Source organism: Perca fluviatilis, chromosome 14, assembly GCF_010015445.1.
Source record: "Perca fluviatilis chromosome 14, GENO_Pfluv_1.0, whole genome shotgun sequence".
Taxonomy (NCBI): Eukaryota; Metazoa; Chordata; class Actinopteri; order Perciformes; family Percidae; genus Perca; species Perca fluviatilis.
The window spans coordinates 3,039,035-3,056,132 of NC_053125.1; the positions used below are offsets into that span (position 1 = coordinate 3,039,035).

Sequence of the window (17,098 nt, forward strand, 5' to 3'; positions counted from 1 at the left end):
CTCAAAACACTCCCACAAGTCTGATCCACGCTTACATGACTGGCCACCGCAGCGTGACGTGGGGTTGCGTTCCTCCAAAAGTTGATTCTGTCTCAAATTTTCGTAGCATGCCACTGCGTTTTTTTTTGCGCTTCCCCCTCCCCCTGTGCTACCACCCATTCAAAGTAAATGCAGAGACCTGCGTTAATGCTGCACCGTCTGATGGTCGACGCAGGCAGTGTGAATTCAGACAAAGGAGTGAGTTTTTGAAGAAAGGGCGTGGATGGTTTGTTTGCATGACGAGGTATTTTCTGCTCGCTCTCTTGGGCCTTCTTTGAGGGTGGTCCTTCTTGCTCCGTGCCATTTAATTTTCCCTCCATGTGACGTCTTTGGTGACCTAGAGAGCTTGCTTTAGGTTTTAATGACACACACACACACACACACACACACACACACACACACGCGTTAGTTTTCTGACCACCCCAGTAGAGGTAAATTATTGCACAGGTTGCACAAAGCTCTATGAAACAGCAAATGGAGCAGTAAAGAGCGCTTGGCTGTTCTCTGTGTATTATAAAAACAGGCATGGTGAAAGTGATCCAGGGTGTGTTTGAGTGACTGGCTGTTCAGTGGGGATGCTTTGAGGAATTGTTCTTCTTTTAAATAGAGACTGACAGATTGGTTGAAATGATTAATGATGCTTCCATCTGACCACGAAGTCAAGTTTCAAGATGTTCCCAAAGCGCTGTGAGGAGATGGTATGAGTTGTCTTATTGTTGCTGCTATTAGAGGTGATAGCGTTGGATGAATGTAGATGACTTAGTGACGCTTAAAATAAGGGATATTGCTCTACAGCCATTGCTGAAATAGTGTTTGATCAGTAACATTGGCCTCCAAGTCCCTCTGCTCTGCAGTAAAACAGAGAATACATTTTCCGTTTCCACTCTATCCAATCAGGAGAGAGAGAGAGCGCTACACAGAGGTGGTGCTCTGTGTTCTCGGCCCTGGCAGCAGAGCTACAGTGCGACTGACGATGGCGGAACCGGCAAAGCTAACGCTACCTAATCCGATTATGTGAGGAATGTGTGAAAGCGGTTGTGTATCCAGCCTCAGAGCTGCTGTCTAATACCCAAACCCCTCCTGCTGCTATGATCATGAATTATTGTTGCATTGGAAACCTGCATAATGTCTTTGGGAGAATTCCTTATCGTAACAATGTGATACTCTGATAAAAAAAATATGGGATGAATCTCCATCATGTGCCAGCTACCTGTAGTCTCACCTGTTGTTGGTTAATGGGAGATGCTTGTGCGATAGGCACATTGAAATATGATCAGATCTGGTATTCGTTGGTATTATGTTTATAAGAAGATATAAGAGTCTGTGCTTCATCCCAGGTACCTGGCATTAAGTAGAAGAACATCTAGTCCCTGGCAAAAAACAAAATGTATTGGTACATTGTAATCCCTAACCTGAGTCCAACATGTGGGTGGAGGGCTGGTTAGTTTTAGACTACTGGCTCTGTAAGGAATCAACCTCAACTTATGAAAAAATATTAGAGCTGCACATCTGGGACAGTCTCATGTCACTCCTTATTCAGTGTCCGATTTGTTTGTTCTTTTAACGTGAGAGCGTGATTTCCATGTACTTCTGGACCCACAGGCCGCTGCTCTGCATCCTGGCATCAGCACACAGCTAATGTTAGCGTATGGTTCCGTCTTCATGAGTTCACCTGGAACTCCCAGACAGCAAGCATGTTCAGTTAGTCTGTTTCTCTCTGCCGTCGTTGTTTTTCACATAGAACTAGGCTGGTTTAGTTTAACTGACATTATAGAGGTCCGCTAAAACAAGCGCTAAAATTAGTTAATGTCCGTAGCTATCGTAGCTAACGTTAAGCTGCTACAGACAACGGCAGGGAGAAACAGACTCTACTTTCTGTATGGGAGCACCAGGTTAAGTCAGGAAAGCTGTTGCTGTAGATGTGACGTTATGGCTGACTGCTGTTACAGAGATGATTTTTCTGTGCTGGTGGGGCGTTCTTCTTCTTCTCCAGCATTTAGCGACTAGAATACTAGAACACTTGTGGCGTATACTGCCCCCGTCAGGTACAGTACTGTAGAAAAACAAGTACCATCTCGTTTTCAGAATTTTGGTACCGACTTGGTATTGAAGTAACTGGTCTCGTCACATCCCTTTTCTGGGATATTGACCAGCATGGATGCTGGGAAACAGGAAAGTGGCACATCCTGACTCGATGCCGCTGGTCTCTGAGCTTCCAGATTAAACATTAAACATGGCGTGTGTGTTTTCATCATGTGCCACTGATGTGTGCTGCCCTTAAGGAACCCAAGCGTCTATGACACAGGGGTCCCCACAGATCTTTAAAAAGTCTTAAAATGTGTTATCCTTCAGGTCAAAAATGTGTTAATAGGCCATGTCGTGAATTGTAGGAGAGGAGGAATTAAATTTGATCAGGGGCAGAATGAATGAATTAAAGAGTTTTTTTTATATCCCACAACAATGACCATTTCTGCAACATCCAATACCTATTTGTTTGTACGTTAAATAGGTGGGGGTAGGACGTCTGTGTGGCTGTGTCCCGCATTCTAACCTAGAAGAAGAATGTGTTTATCTAGCCTGATTTAAGGGCTTTGGTGAGAAAAAGGTAAAAACCAAGAACACAGTGACCGTGTCGCAGAGGCGAGGTTCTCTGACAGCTTTCATTATGCACGGCTGGAGCGTCCGTATCGCTAATTCATCACATTATAATACAATAATCTAATCAGTGAAATTGGGAAACCATCTAAAAATCAATCAATTTATATTAAATTTTTCGTTTTTAGTTTTGGTGTTACACATCTGACACATCTGGACTCCATGGATAAACAACTGTATAGATTGTTTCTGCCAAAAGTTCTGAAAAGTACACTAAGTTTGGTGTTTATTTAATTTGAAATGAAAAATGAAAAAACTTTTAGGGTTTCCCCCAGAAAAGTTGTTTAGCCCGGTGGCAAGTGTCTTTTTTCGACGAGGGCCCGACATCAAGTCTGTGCTAATAACCGTGTGTACTGTAGTCTAGTTTTTCAATTTCTGTTGCCGCAGTAATGGTATCAGGTTTTCTTTTCAAAAGTATTAAAAAGGTGATAAAAGTCATACAATATGTACCAAAAATGTAACTGTGGCTAAACATTTCTTGTGAACAGTTTCGACCATTATATTATGTATTGATGTGCTGATTATTGTTCTTAATTTATTGAATAATTGTTTGGCCTATAAAATGACAGAATTTTAGTGAAACATTTTCCAGAGACCATTTCAATGTCTTTTTTTTTTTTTTTTTTTTGTCCCAACAACTGTCCAGAACCCAAAGATCATCAATTTACTGTTATATACTGTACATAAAACAAAGAAAAGCAGCAAATCCTCCCGTCTGAGAAGATGGTGCCAAAGAATATTTGGCCTTTTGCTTGAAAAAACTAATTTTCTGTTCATAAAGTAAGTGGTGCTAAACTGTGTTTGTGATTGTTATTTAGTCCCTTTAGTATGAATGTAACTCATTTTTGTTTTGGTCGGAATTTGGTTAAATTAATGAATCTCTTCACTTTTAGTTGAATTTGAGCAAAGGGCCCTGTGCGCATGTGGCAGTAGCTTGGCTTGGGAACCGTAGCACTGGAGAAGGTGGCCAGTTACCCTCCAGGGCACTGCAGAGGTGCCCTGGAGCAAGGCATCGAACCATGAGCTGAACCGAACCTGCACTACTCCTTGATTTGCGAAAAGATACATTTAAACCGGCAATTACCTAGATGATTGTGTAGATTGACAAATATAAAATCGCTAGTAAAGAACATGGGGCTCGGTCAGCTTTACCTGACTGCTCAGAGGTTAAATAAATCAAAATAAACTCCACTTGACCCCTTCAATCTGCAGTTTCATTCCAGCATGTCTTCACCTTTGATACCATCACATGTTGACAAAAAGCTTGAGTTGCACTGAAACAGGCCAGGACCCTGAGCTTGCTTGTTATCTGGGTGCCTTTGCATTGCTGTGCAGAGCGTGGCGATGAACTCAATGTCATCCATATCACAGCCAGCTCTCAGATAGGAGTATGTGAAGGTGTGTAGACATACGTACAGTCAAACACTGCACAAATATACTGTACCTCTAGGGCTGGGTACCCAATTCAATACTTTTTAGGCACCGACCGAATTGCCCCTAAAGTAGGGGTGTGAATCTTCACTGGTCTCAGAATTCGATTCCGATTATCCCGTCAACAATTCCAATCGATTCAATATCCCAAAGCATCACGATGCTTCACCTCCTCAATACTATTAGTTATTGCTACCTGGGCCCGGGGCGTCGAGGAGTACACCTCTATATATGCATGCTCTACCAACTGAGCTATCAGGGCGCCCAGCCACGATTATTTTTATGGCAATTAATCATGACAGCCCTACTTGTACCCTGCTGGACTTCATTGTAGCAGTTTTCCCATCAGCAGTTCATGGGTTGTTGATTGCTGTAAAAGATTTGATAAGTGTGTGAAATAATTATGGCGTCCCTGTATATTTATTGTGTATGTGTGTGTGTGTGTGTTGCAGCGATGGAGGAGCTGGTGTGTGAGCTGCGTCTGTTCCTGGACCTATTGGACCGGGAGTATCTGAGCGCCGGGGTTAGAGAGAAGAAGATGCACCTCTCCAACATCCTGCACAGAGTCCTCTCAGAGAAAGGTGAGATAACACGCCGCCCTTCATCATAACACATCAGAAACAGTTTGGAGAGACCCGGAGGTGATGATGACACGCTAAGAGACCTGACATAACCTGCGTGCAGGGATATTTTGGAAATGGTAAAATTCGATTGAATTTCATGAATATGGACACAGAGTTTGTACGTTGGGTCTCATCGGATTTTCTCTTAATTGGTGTATGTGATAACGCTGATGGAAACGTTATTTGCCGAATAAATAATGAATTGCGATTATGTTTTAGGTCATTTTACGGGTGCAACCCGCCATAAAACAAAGAAGAAAAAGTTGTATTAATTTCCTCTTTTTTTGCAGACACTGGGGATGTCAACAAAGACAGATATAAGTGGACGAAAGATGAGACTTTTTTAATTTATTTCACGAGTGAAATGTAATATTTTAGATAGTAAAAGTCGTTGTCTGGCATTTACGTGCATCTGCATCATCATAGCGATATTTTGATAGCGTCGTTTTCTTATTATAGCTTGATATGTCGCTCTAGCCAACTCTGAGTGTCAGCCATTTGTTGAGCGGAGAGGACGCTGGCGGGCAAATCGCCGCTTCTCATCTCCGATCTAACCAACGTTTTTGTGGATTTAAATGCTCTACAACCAGCCTAAATACGTTGGCCACCCCAGACATCAGTGTCGGGATCATAATTGCTATTTTGCTCGGTTCTGCTGCGTTTGTCACGGCTGTCTAACGCTGCTTACCGCTGCAAACTTTCTACACCATCAACCCATCAGACGACACCTGCTACTGAAGTACAGTGACCTGGCTATTATTATTATTATTATTATTATTATTATTATTATTGTTATTATTATTATTATTATTATCATCATAATCAGCTGGCACATAAGCACTATTAATTACAACTTGTGCAATATGAATCATTTGTAGGTAGAGGCAAACTTTGTTCGCAAATGTTTGCTTGAATGTTATCTGATTCAGTGCAAAAATGAACGGAAACACCTTGAAATGTCTCAAATCTATTCAGTATACCAATTTGACCGCAAAACAGCGTGTCACGTCAACACGCACAGGTTTTTATTGGCTTTAAAGCTGTTGGATGGAAACACACTTTCATCGGCTTTATTTACCATGAATGTTTTTAGCGAACTTCAGATAATTTGATTGACAAGTGGATGGAAACATAGGTACTGTCAGTGTAAAGATCAAACTGAAATGATTTCTACAGGGATAGGTGCAGCACAGATTAGAACAGAACAAGTACAGAGTTTACTGATAACAGCAAATTAGTGAAGATGTGAATGACCCCCTGAATGTTGCAAAGTGTTAAGATATGCATTAAAACAAATGTGTTAACATGTGTTATACTTGCAATGCAATGATCTGATACACAGTACCAACATGATGCAAGTGATCTTGTTTTTCAAAATGTAGAACCTTAAACTTCGCTGTCTGGAACTCATTGGGATCATTCTTATGTACGGTAACATTAAGATGTAACTTGTCATCGACTCCTAGCTATAAGGGATCATATCAGGCTTCAGCAAATGTGAATGAAGTTCAAGTACTGTAGATAGTTTTATCCTATCCTGACCTCAGTGCAGAAAATGCCTTTAACGTGTATGTCACATGGAACACACTTAAGCAGCACAGGACTCAAGCAATGTCAGTGGGGAAATTTTTCACAGTAGAAAAAAAGGGAGTTGTTTTATACAGATCATATTGACATCACTAAATATCGGTTATCAGCCATGACAGCAATGTTAATATTGGGTAATATCGGTATTGGCCAAAAATTCATATCTGTACATTCCTACTACACACTATCACAAATTGAACTTTAGGTCAATTCACGTAAGGTCTCATCAACGTGTGATGTAATGTACATTTTTATGTTGACAGAAAAACATCTTTCTGATAATGAAGAGGCCACTACTTTAACTACTGAAATCTAAAATACCCAATATCAAAGTTCCTCCTCCTCATGCCCACTGTATATGCATAATTAAAAACGTTCTCATGTTCTAAAAGTACTTGCTCCTCTCTCCCAGAGCCTTCATTCAAGTCAGAGATGCACAGTGGTCTGCCGGCCCCGCCTCAGATGCCCCTGCCCGAGATACCTCACCCCTGGCTGGTAAGACTCTCCCCGACCCCATGACCTTAAAGGACCTCCTACAGAAGCGGAGGAGTTACCTGGCAAACATTTGTCCTACATGGAACACCATAATCCTTCAGGCTCAGTTTGAAGTGTGTGTGTGTGTGTGTGTTATTGATCATTAATAATTTATTCAGAGTCATCCAGCTCTGTTTTTTTCTCTCACAGTCTGTCTGCATGCAGCTGCTCCTTCAATGTATTTATCTGCTTCTATCTGTACAGACACTTTGCCTGCAGTTCACCATCATGAGGGGTCAGGTCACATGTTCATCAACACGGATACTGAGACACTGAGATATTACAAAAACAATCCATCTACATTACAGGCCAAAAGTTTGGACACACCTTCTCATTTAATGTTTCTTTATTTTCATGACTATTTACATTATAGATTCTCACTGAAGGCATCAAAACTATGAATGAACACATATGGAATTATGTACTTAACAAAAAAGTGTGAAATAACTGAAAACATATTTTTGATTCTTCAAAGTAGCCACCCTTTGCTTTTTTTGATAACTCTGCAAACCCTTGGTGTTCTCTCAATGAGCTTCATGAGGTAGTCACCTGAAATGGTTTTACCTTCACAGGTGTGCCTTGTCAGGGTTAATTAGTGGAATTTTTTCCCTTATTAATAAAAAAGGAAAGGGTGGCTACTTTGAAGAATCTAAAATATGACATGTTTTAAGTTATTTCACACTTTTTTGTTAAGTACATAATTCCATGTGTTCATTCATAGTTTTGATGCCTTCAGTGAGAATCTACAATGTAAATAGTCATGAAAATAAAAAAAGGAAACTCTTTGAATGAGAAGGTGTGTCCAAACTTTTGGCCTGTACTGTAACTTAGCTCAGTTTCAAGCAATGATAGAATTATGTCAGAGCAGATGCCTCTGATGGAAAGCAGTTGGCTGTGATGGCTCCCAAAGCCTTCTCACCATAATAATAAGCCTCAACACCTTGTTCTACATCCTCTCTCACACACACACAAACACACACTGAGGCACAAGGCCTTACAGTGCAGTTTATAATTAGAAGCAGTCCACAGCCTCCTCCGGTGACCCCAGTGTGTGTCTGGAAATCACAGCCGAGGTTTTCCCGGAAAACTAGACGAGAGAGGAGTGAGGAGGAGTGATGTCCCTCTACTTTTTGTTCTTGTTATTGTAGCAGCCTTTGTAGTCTTTGTAGCAATTTTTCCATCCTGCAATCAAAACAACTGTTGAAAAGTGAAAAGTAAAATGCTTCATAAAGAGCGCACACAACCACAACACAAATGATGGATTTTCAAAAACCTCCTTGAGAAAGTTGTTGTTATAAGCCTTAACCCTATCCCTCGCCTAAAATAGCATACCCAAAATGAATCCGCAATAGTTATCAACCATGCGGCCTATATGCATATATGTGGTCTGCTTTGATAGGTAATAAGGAATATGAATACATTGTAATATTGTTTCTATTACCATTCCAGGGTAGAGATGCAATGAAGTAAAAAATAAGTATAACATCTTAATTTCAAAGGCAATATCACCCTCATACTGAAGATCCAGTGGACAGTGATACAACTGAATGTCCTACTGCAACTCTAACTGTAAATTAGATTTTAATCTATAAAGATATAATCAGGCAGTCTCCATGTTTAGCCCATGCTTACTGTTTACATGTTGACTGTTTACTGGGAGTTTTACTTCAAAGCACTATTTATTTCCATAAAGCCATGTTACAAATAGCATGGCCTGCTTGGCTGAAACAGATTCCAATAGATTCCTCTGAATCTAAAAGTGTTTCAGTAGAGAGGTAGTGAGAGGTTTCAGTGTTTCCCACAGATTACAAAGCAATTTGTGGCGGGGGGGGTGTAACTTATTTTTGTAACAATCAAGTATCAAAAATTGAGGACACGCTGTTGGATGCTGTCCTCCTTTCCTACTTTAATGCCTAACAAGTCTCTCTCTTTCTCTCCCTGACCCTGTCTTTCACTGGTTGAAGCCTGAAAATATTGTAAACAAATTAATAACATAACTAATTACACTGGTCGGACTGTTGAGCTCTGTTTCAGACTGATACCTCCGGTTCAGGCTGGTCCTCATCCTCAACACATGCCTTTTTCAGTTGTGGAAAATACTTTTCAATACTCATCTGGATTGAAGCAGCAAACATTCAGTGTAAGAGTAAAAAATTTATAATACGTTTATTTCATTCATAGCTGCTATATAGTGTTTTGACCTTGACAACCCAACTGCATTTTACCGCAAATTTGCGACTAGTTAACTTCCTAAAGCAGGCGCAATCACTTATTTGCTGAGTCGGATCAGTGATTGTGTAAAGGTGTTCACGAAATAGATACCAACCTTTCGTGAACTTGTGAATTTCGCCATCCGTCTTCTCTCCTTTATGGAGACAGACGCTGTGTGCACAGTGGACTCAATGGTGTTTTAAGCCCCCAACGTTGCCTTACAGGCAGCTAACCGTCCCCTAAATCCTTAAAGCTGCCTTAAACATAACCATTGCCGCGCTGCCTGGAAGGCGATAGTGAGGCACACCGCCACACAATAGTCTTTGTGGGAAACACTGTGTTTTCAGTAGTGTGTGTGTGAGAGGTTTTCAGTAGTGTGTGTGTGTGTGTGTGTGTGTGTGTGTGTGTGTGTGTGTGTGTGTGTGTGTGTGTGTGTGTGTGTGTGTGTGTGTGTGTGTGTGTGTGTGTGTGTGTGGGAGAAATAGAGGTTTTCAGTAGTAGTGTGTGTTTGAGAGGTTTTCAGTAGGTGTGTGTGTGGGTGTGTGTGGTTTTCAGTAGTGTGTGTGTGTGAGTGAAAGGTTTTCAGTAGTAGTGTGTGTTTGAGAGGTTTTCAGTAGGTGTGTGTGTGTGTGTGGGTGTGTGTGGTTTTCAGTAGTGTGTGTGTGTGTGTGTGAGAGGTTTTCAGTAGTGTGTGTGTGTGTGTGTGTGTGTGTGTGTGTGTGTGTGTGTGTGTGTGTGTGTGTGTGTGTGAGAGGTTTTCACTAGTATGTGTTGTGAATAATGTCCCTGATGGCCCCTCATAAGGTGGGCTCGGAGCCACTGACCTGCTTAATATATTAACTGTGATATTAACTGTTTGCAGTTAAATATATTAACTGTCGATACATTTGCTATCTATTCACAAATCGTCATCCAAATCCAGTTAAATCATCCACCTGCCACGCACCCAAGGGCTGGTTTGTGCGAGTATAAACAAAGTACCAGCATGGACATTTCACTCCACTCTACCAGTTCCTGTCCATGCACACAGTAGAGCTGTCAATCTTCCTCTATTATACCATTACATTTTTTGAATTGAATTTTTTTTTTTATATTTGAATATTTAATGCTATTGTTGCTGTTATTAATATGTATTACACTACTTATTACACTACTTGCAACTAACTACTATGCAATGTCAATGTCACTATAAGCATGTAGTTGTTGACTACACGTTCTGTCCACTAGAGGGGCTTTGAGGGGACCGACGTTATGGCGCATTGCACAAAACTTTGTTAATTTGTTTTTGTTAATTTTCCACCAAGAGTAGCTGATTGGCGGGCCTTTCCTAGAAGTTGCGTGGGTTCCATAATAGCGACATAGCAAAATCATCAGAGAACTCTGTAATGAAACATTATCTAACAAGTGTAGTGAAGCGGCTCTGTTGTAAAGGCTAACGGTGCTCGGATAGCTCAATGGCATGTTAGAAAGCACAGCCGAGGCGATTTGTCATAAACTAAGTAACAATAGATGCATGCCACGACGCTAACATAATTAATAACTAAGCCAGCAGTGCTGTCAACACTAGTTTAGTGATTTATAAGCAATTATTGTTTGGATTGTCTCGTTACTGAGAATACAGCTGTTAGAAGGTAATATATGAAGTCGAAAACTAACTCTGACTCTGCTCTGTAGGGCAGCTAACCATTAACTCCATGAAGCTCCGATCTAAGCTAACGTTACTATAACTCGTGACGCAGTTAGGAAACAAGAATGAGCTAACTATTGATACATAAGCACTTTGGCTCGGTGGATGTTGATTTTAAAGTCATGTTACAACTATTTCACATCCTTCTTCCGATTTCCAGCCGCAGCCTGTCACTCGTTCCCCCCTGTACTAACGATACTTGGTACGTAACATTAGCTCACAGTGCCGTGTGTTTCTCACTCCTGTAACTTATTGTTCATCAGACATGACATGAGAAGAGGGAGATTAGCTAATGTTAGCCAACATATTTATAAAAGAAAGTCACATTCGAATAGTAATTTCAGCATTCAAATAGTATTGATTTTTTTACTATTCAAATTATATTTGACTTTCGGTATTGACAGAGGGAACAAATCTGAACATTTAGCTTCTGAAATAATCAATCAAGCCTGTTGTTTCTCACCCGTCAATGTGCACAGCATTTCTCTTAATGGGGACACACTTGTCAGACGAAAAATTAAGCTGGGGAAAAAACTGTAATCCATTTTATAATCCGCGTGCTGCTGCCGCCTTTTATGTTGTTATATGTATATGTTATATTATTACATTATTACATTTGGCCCACTCACGGAAATTTCACGGATTTATGCCTGCTGCCGAGTCTGAGATTAATCGGCAAAAGTTGCAGCCATAGTAACGACAAGGCTAAGCTAACTGGCTGCTGGTATTTGCTTCCTATTTAGTGGTAAGATGAGTGATATCAACCTTATCACCTAACTCTCGACAAGAAAGCAAATCGGCGTCTTTCCCAAAAGGTAAACTATTTTCTAAATGGTTAATTCTGATCAGTTAACTAACTATGGATGTTAGCCGTTTAAATCAGGGGTTAAATAGTTTTCCTCAACCTAGGGCTTGTGTTTGTGGTCCATCACCTAATCATTTCCAATGATAACATTTTACTCACCAAGTTACTGAGTTAGTGACTGAGAAATAAAGTACAATTCTCATAAATACACTTGGATGGAGACCCAGTTACTGTCTTATTTTCTTCCAGCTCTTTGTCTCTCTGCTCTGAAATTACCATTCAAGACATTTCCACACTGACCTCTGGATAAGCTGTCAAGGCTGCTCCCTCTCTCCACTCCTTTTAAGTTGTATAAATTTCAGCCTGCGGGAACGGACAAAAAGATAGATGGGTAAAAGGAAAAGAGAGGGGAGGAAACTTAAAAAAGGGAAATGGTAAACAGGGTAGGGAGTTAAAGAAACAAAAAAGAAAAAGATTAAGTGCAGATGAAACGCTCAAACACAGTCAGCTTTTAACGCATCAGATGAAGTTAGCAGAATTGATGTTTTATAAAGCAGGAGTTGCTGTACATTGAGTAAAGAGAGATCTGGTGGAAGAATGAGAGAGGAGGAAGAGACTGCATTGGCCACGGTCTGTCTGTGACCTTTCAAGGCTCAGTGCCGAGCCAAACCAACACTCTGCGGCTTCAGACGCTACATCAATGCTCTCCAACCCCAAATTCTGTGGCAGCCATTTTGATTACTCACTGTTATATAAGGAATAATTAGTAGTAGTCTTGTGGATTTATAATGCTTTTGTAAATGTTTAGGATTGTGACAGTGTTATTGCACTAATCAAATTACTCAAACATAAAATGAAATGGATGAATGGATTTTGCATTTGCAATGTTCTGCTTGTGTATTAAACCCAAAAGAGGAAGTATTCAAATTATAGGGACCTCCATGATGGGTTTACTCAATGGGCAATTGTTGTGCAGTTAGTCACACACACCCCTTTACCTCGTGCCAAGCTCTTAAAGACCTCATATTATGCTCATTTTTAGTTTCATAATTGTATTTAGAGGTTGAACCAGAATAGGTTTACATGGTTTAATTTTCAAACACCATATTTTTGTTTTACTGCACATTGCTGCAGCTCCTCTTTTCACCCTGTATGTTGAGCTCTCTGTTTTAGCTACAGAGTGAGGCATCTCACTTCTGTTCCATCTTTGTTGGGATTCACACATGCTCAGTACCTAGGTATGGACTACTAGCCAGTCAGAAGCAGAGTATGGCGGGGCCCTGACAAGCAAGCTAGTGCGATCCAAAACAATCCCGCTTCAGCTGGTAACCATGGCTATGGCTCAGCTGTAAATGTTTGAACCCGAGTCTGATCCCGAAACACAGGCACAACACCCGAACCAGCTTCACAACCTAGACTGGAGCAAGACGTTTCAGAGTGGGAAGTTACTAAGTTTTAATTCTGCACTGTCGGTTTGAATGTGATATTTAAAGCTTTTAGCTCTGGTAAAAGACATCCTTTCATTCTGTTTTTCAGTCACATGCTGGCACATTCTCCTGTAAAGCCCTTGATAATCAATTATCAAATTGTTGTTGATTCAATTCCGGTAAATCGACTGACAAAAGCATAGTTTTAGCACTAACAAAATGACTTACTTTTCAAGTAATTTGAAGAAAAAAATCTCATATTTGGGCCAGTATGATAACAACATATTGATGGATTTCAACTGATAATGATGGAGATCCTCCATACATCAGTACAAATAGCCAGTGTGTGAGTGTGCAAGAGTTTGTAAATGACCAAGACTGGTGGCTTTGCTCAGACACACACACACACACACACACACACACACACACACACACTGTATATGCTCCCAGAGAAGCAGGATCTTTACAAGTCAGTTTGATCCTCTCCACACCCCTCACCCCATAAATCACTTCAGTGATCTGAGGAAGAGGATCACTGCGCCGTTTTACAATGTGTTATATGACACGCTTGAACACATACACACATGTATTTAAGCACACAAAAAACAAGGTCTGGCTCTAATTACATCATAATCACCACTAAGTGGGACAAAATCCCACTGAACTCCTGCAGGACTAGAATAATCCCTTTCTCTCTTTCTGTCTCTTTTCATATCCAAGATTTATGCTACACTAATATTGCTCTTTCATCTTTGGCATGAAATACATTCCTGTCATCAACAAGTTTACTGCCTCAGCCACATGAACCGTTTCCATACAGCTGTCAAGTAGTTTGAACAAAAGTCCTGACAAATAAACTGTAAATTATGCGTGTTTCCATTAAGCTTTATTAAAGCAAACAAATGGACATCCAGATGGAGAATGGAGCTGCGTCACTGCATCCCCCAGTAAAAAAGAAAGCATCTTGCAAAGATTGATTAGTCAATGGAAAATTGTTGATTGTTAGACTGCAATCTACTTTTCTTTAGTTTTCATGCTGTCACAAGATGAAAACAAGTAAATGAACATTGTAAGATGTTTAAATACACCAGCTAATGACCATGCGCCTTTAATTGGTGTCTCGCTCATGGGAGTAGTGACATTACACACACACACACACACACACACACACACAAACGTCCCATTTCGGGGAATCAATTTTTGTAATTTTCCGAAACTGCCAGACCGACAAATCCAGTTTCCGACTTCTCTCTCAAGCTCTCTTCTTTCCATTCTTCACTCCCTCTTCACACTCCTGTTAGTTTTTCTTGTGAACAACTGAGTGCAACACAATAAATGTCTTTAAGGAGAGAATGACAGCTAATGGTTCATGGCAGGACAGTAACTGTTGCCTGGTTGCCCTTGGCAACCCGATTGAGTCAATTGGCACTTGTTTTGTAGCCTATGGTTGCCCCCTTTGGCAACCACCTGTTCAATATTTGTGTTTTTTAATATATATATATATATATATATATATATATATATATATATATATATATATATATATATATATATAAATTAAATAAATAAAATAAATAAATAAAAGGGATGCACCGAAATGAAAATTCTTGACCGAAACTGAAAACCGAAAAAGAGGAAACCAAGACCGAAAACCGAAACACCGAAAGAAATTATGCCACTTATTAGTAACATTGCATTTATGGCTATGACTGTGTACTAACTTTACTAAAATCAAGGCATTGCCATTGTATAAATTAATATTAAAGTTTAATTAAAAAAATATCTAGCAGAAATATGGCTACAATCTGATAGTCACATACAGTATATAGTAGCCTAAGAGCAGAATAGCTTACCTATCATCACAACATTTCGGCCGTATTGTTTTGGTGATAAAAGTATTTCGTTGGCCGAATATTCTGTGCATCCCTAAAATATATTCAGTGCATCCCTAATATAAATATATATATATATATATATATATATATATATATATATATATATATATATATATATATACACACAAATCAAAACTTGAAAATCTTATTTCAAAGTCAATATTGTATTTGGTTGTCTCCGTAAAGTTGATGCGCAACACAACATTTCAGCTGTTGTGCTTGTTCCGCTTTCCACACACACGCGTTTACAGTGAAAAGATACAGGCAACGCAATTTTCTGTTCATGTTAACGACGCATGTTAAAACCCGGTGCTAATATGGCACCGGTGCCCGGTATCTACCAGACAGAATAGCAACGCGGATTACAGGCCACCTAAGGCTACGTTCAGACTGCAGGCAAAAGTGGCCCAAATCAGATTTTTTTGGGGTTCAAGTGACCAGGTCAGACTTTTTCAGAAGTAGTGTGAACACTCAAATCTTGCCCAGATCTGTTTTTTTTTTTTTTTTTTTTTTATTTATTTATTTTTAAATCTGAATTAGACCATTTCCATATGTGGTCCTGAATCAGACCCAGGTCAGATTTATGTTTCAATGTGGCCGCAGGTGAACAATCAAGGCGGATTTGATGCAACGTTTACATCAATCTACATCGACATTTGTCACAATTATGCGCTGGCGGGAGTTAGCCCTAGACACACACAGTAAAATTAAAACTTGATTTGGCCTTCAACATGGAGAACAGTGATGGAGCAAGTCAATGGAGTGAGAGTGAGTAGGAGTCTTGAGGAGAGGTGCTGACAGAGATAATCAAAAGTTGCCCTTGACATCCGAAGGTTTTGAATAAACTGCGTCTCTGTGAAGCTACTCACAACACAGTCCCACCACTCCTGGCTTCATCTCTGCATCCACACAGACGTCTGTAGTGAATTTGCAGCCATAACCCTGCAAAATGCAAAAATAGCCAATTTGGCTCTCTTTCTCTTCATTCTTCTCCTCAGCACCTGCTCATTAATGTTATGGCTGCCATTACACAAACATTGCACATGAGAATTTAACCTTTTCATAATATGATAATAAGATCAATTACTTTTTCAGTCCACTAGATGGAAAATTTAAGTGAGATGAACAAACCAGAGACATTTTTTTTCTTTAGACAAAACAGATGTGACAAAGTTTTGCTTGGGGACATAATTTGAAGTTGGAAAAAAGGTAATGAATTGCAATATATCGCAATATGTTTAAAATCGCAATAATATCGTATAATTGGGCATCTGGTGATTCCCACCCCTTGTGGGAAATGCTTACTTTTCCCATAACCTCCCTAACTTTAGTGTAACAGCGTGCTGCATCTGATGTCATTGTTATTGTTCTTTTGTGCATGCGAGTCAGTTCGAAACCGCAAACAGTTCACACTGGAATTTGATATAGGCCACATTTTAAAAGGTCATGGAAACAGCCCAAAAAAAAAATCTGATCTGAGCAAAAAATCCGAATTAAGCATTAAGACTTGGCGGTGTGAACGTAGCCTAGATGTCTGCGCTGCTCTCTGATGCTCCAAAACAGATGTTAGATGCAACAGAAACATCGCTGCATGTCATGCTAGTTAAAACTAATAACGGGTTACACTTGGCAGCAGGTAATGTTAGCCTACCGTTAGTTAAAGTAGTAACTGGATTAAACACGGTTAAAATGCTGACAGCTAAACGGTGTAAAAGTGTGTCTGTATTTCACTGTAGAGTGAAACAGTGGGACGTACGACAGTCTGCTGCTAAAGCTAAGAGCTAAAAGACACAAACTAGCACTATGGTCACTGCAGTTGTCTGAAAAACAACACAGACGGGACTAAATGTTGCGTTTACTTAAAACTGGTAAACCTTGTGTTGCATTCAAAGTTATTGTAAAATACCCTTTTATCATCAGTTTTGGCATTTAACAGCAATTTACTTGAAAGAAGTAATTATTGTTAAGTTATTATTACATTTTTAATAATCATTTAAATTCCCCCCTTTTTTGTGCTGATCCGAAAATTTATCCAATCCGTGACTCAAAACCGTTATCCAATCCGTGAGTTTTGTGATCCGTTGCACCCCTATTTGAAAGGAATGGGAAATAATATTGCAAGCTATTATCTCATTGTTTCATTATTAAAATGTGTGGTATAGTTACCAAAGAAATGAATTGCTCCAAATATAGGCAGTTTAAAA

General features: G+C 39.8%; 1 protein-coding gene across 3 annotated transcripts in view; it reads left to right on the plus strand.

Annotated features, from left to right (window-relative positions):
- Positions 1-17,098, plus strand: part of afap1 (actin filament associated protein 1) — a 152,587-nt gene that overhangs the window by 82,687 nt on the left and 52,802 nt on the right. For all 3 annotated transcript variants that reach the window (XM_039822795.1, XM_039822794.1, XM_039822796.1), the window contains exons 2-3: positions 4,578-4,706; positions 6,748-6,830. In XM_039822795.1, the coding sequence (XP_039678729.1) occupies positions 4,578-4,706; positions 6,748-6,830 (212 nt within the window). The remainder of the gene's footprint in view (positions 1-4,577; positions 4,707-6,747; positions 6,831-17,098) is intronic.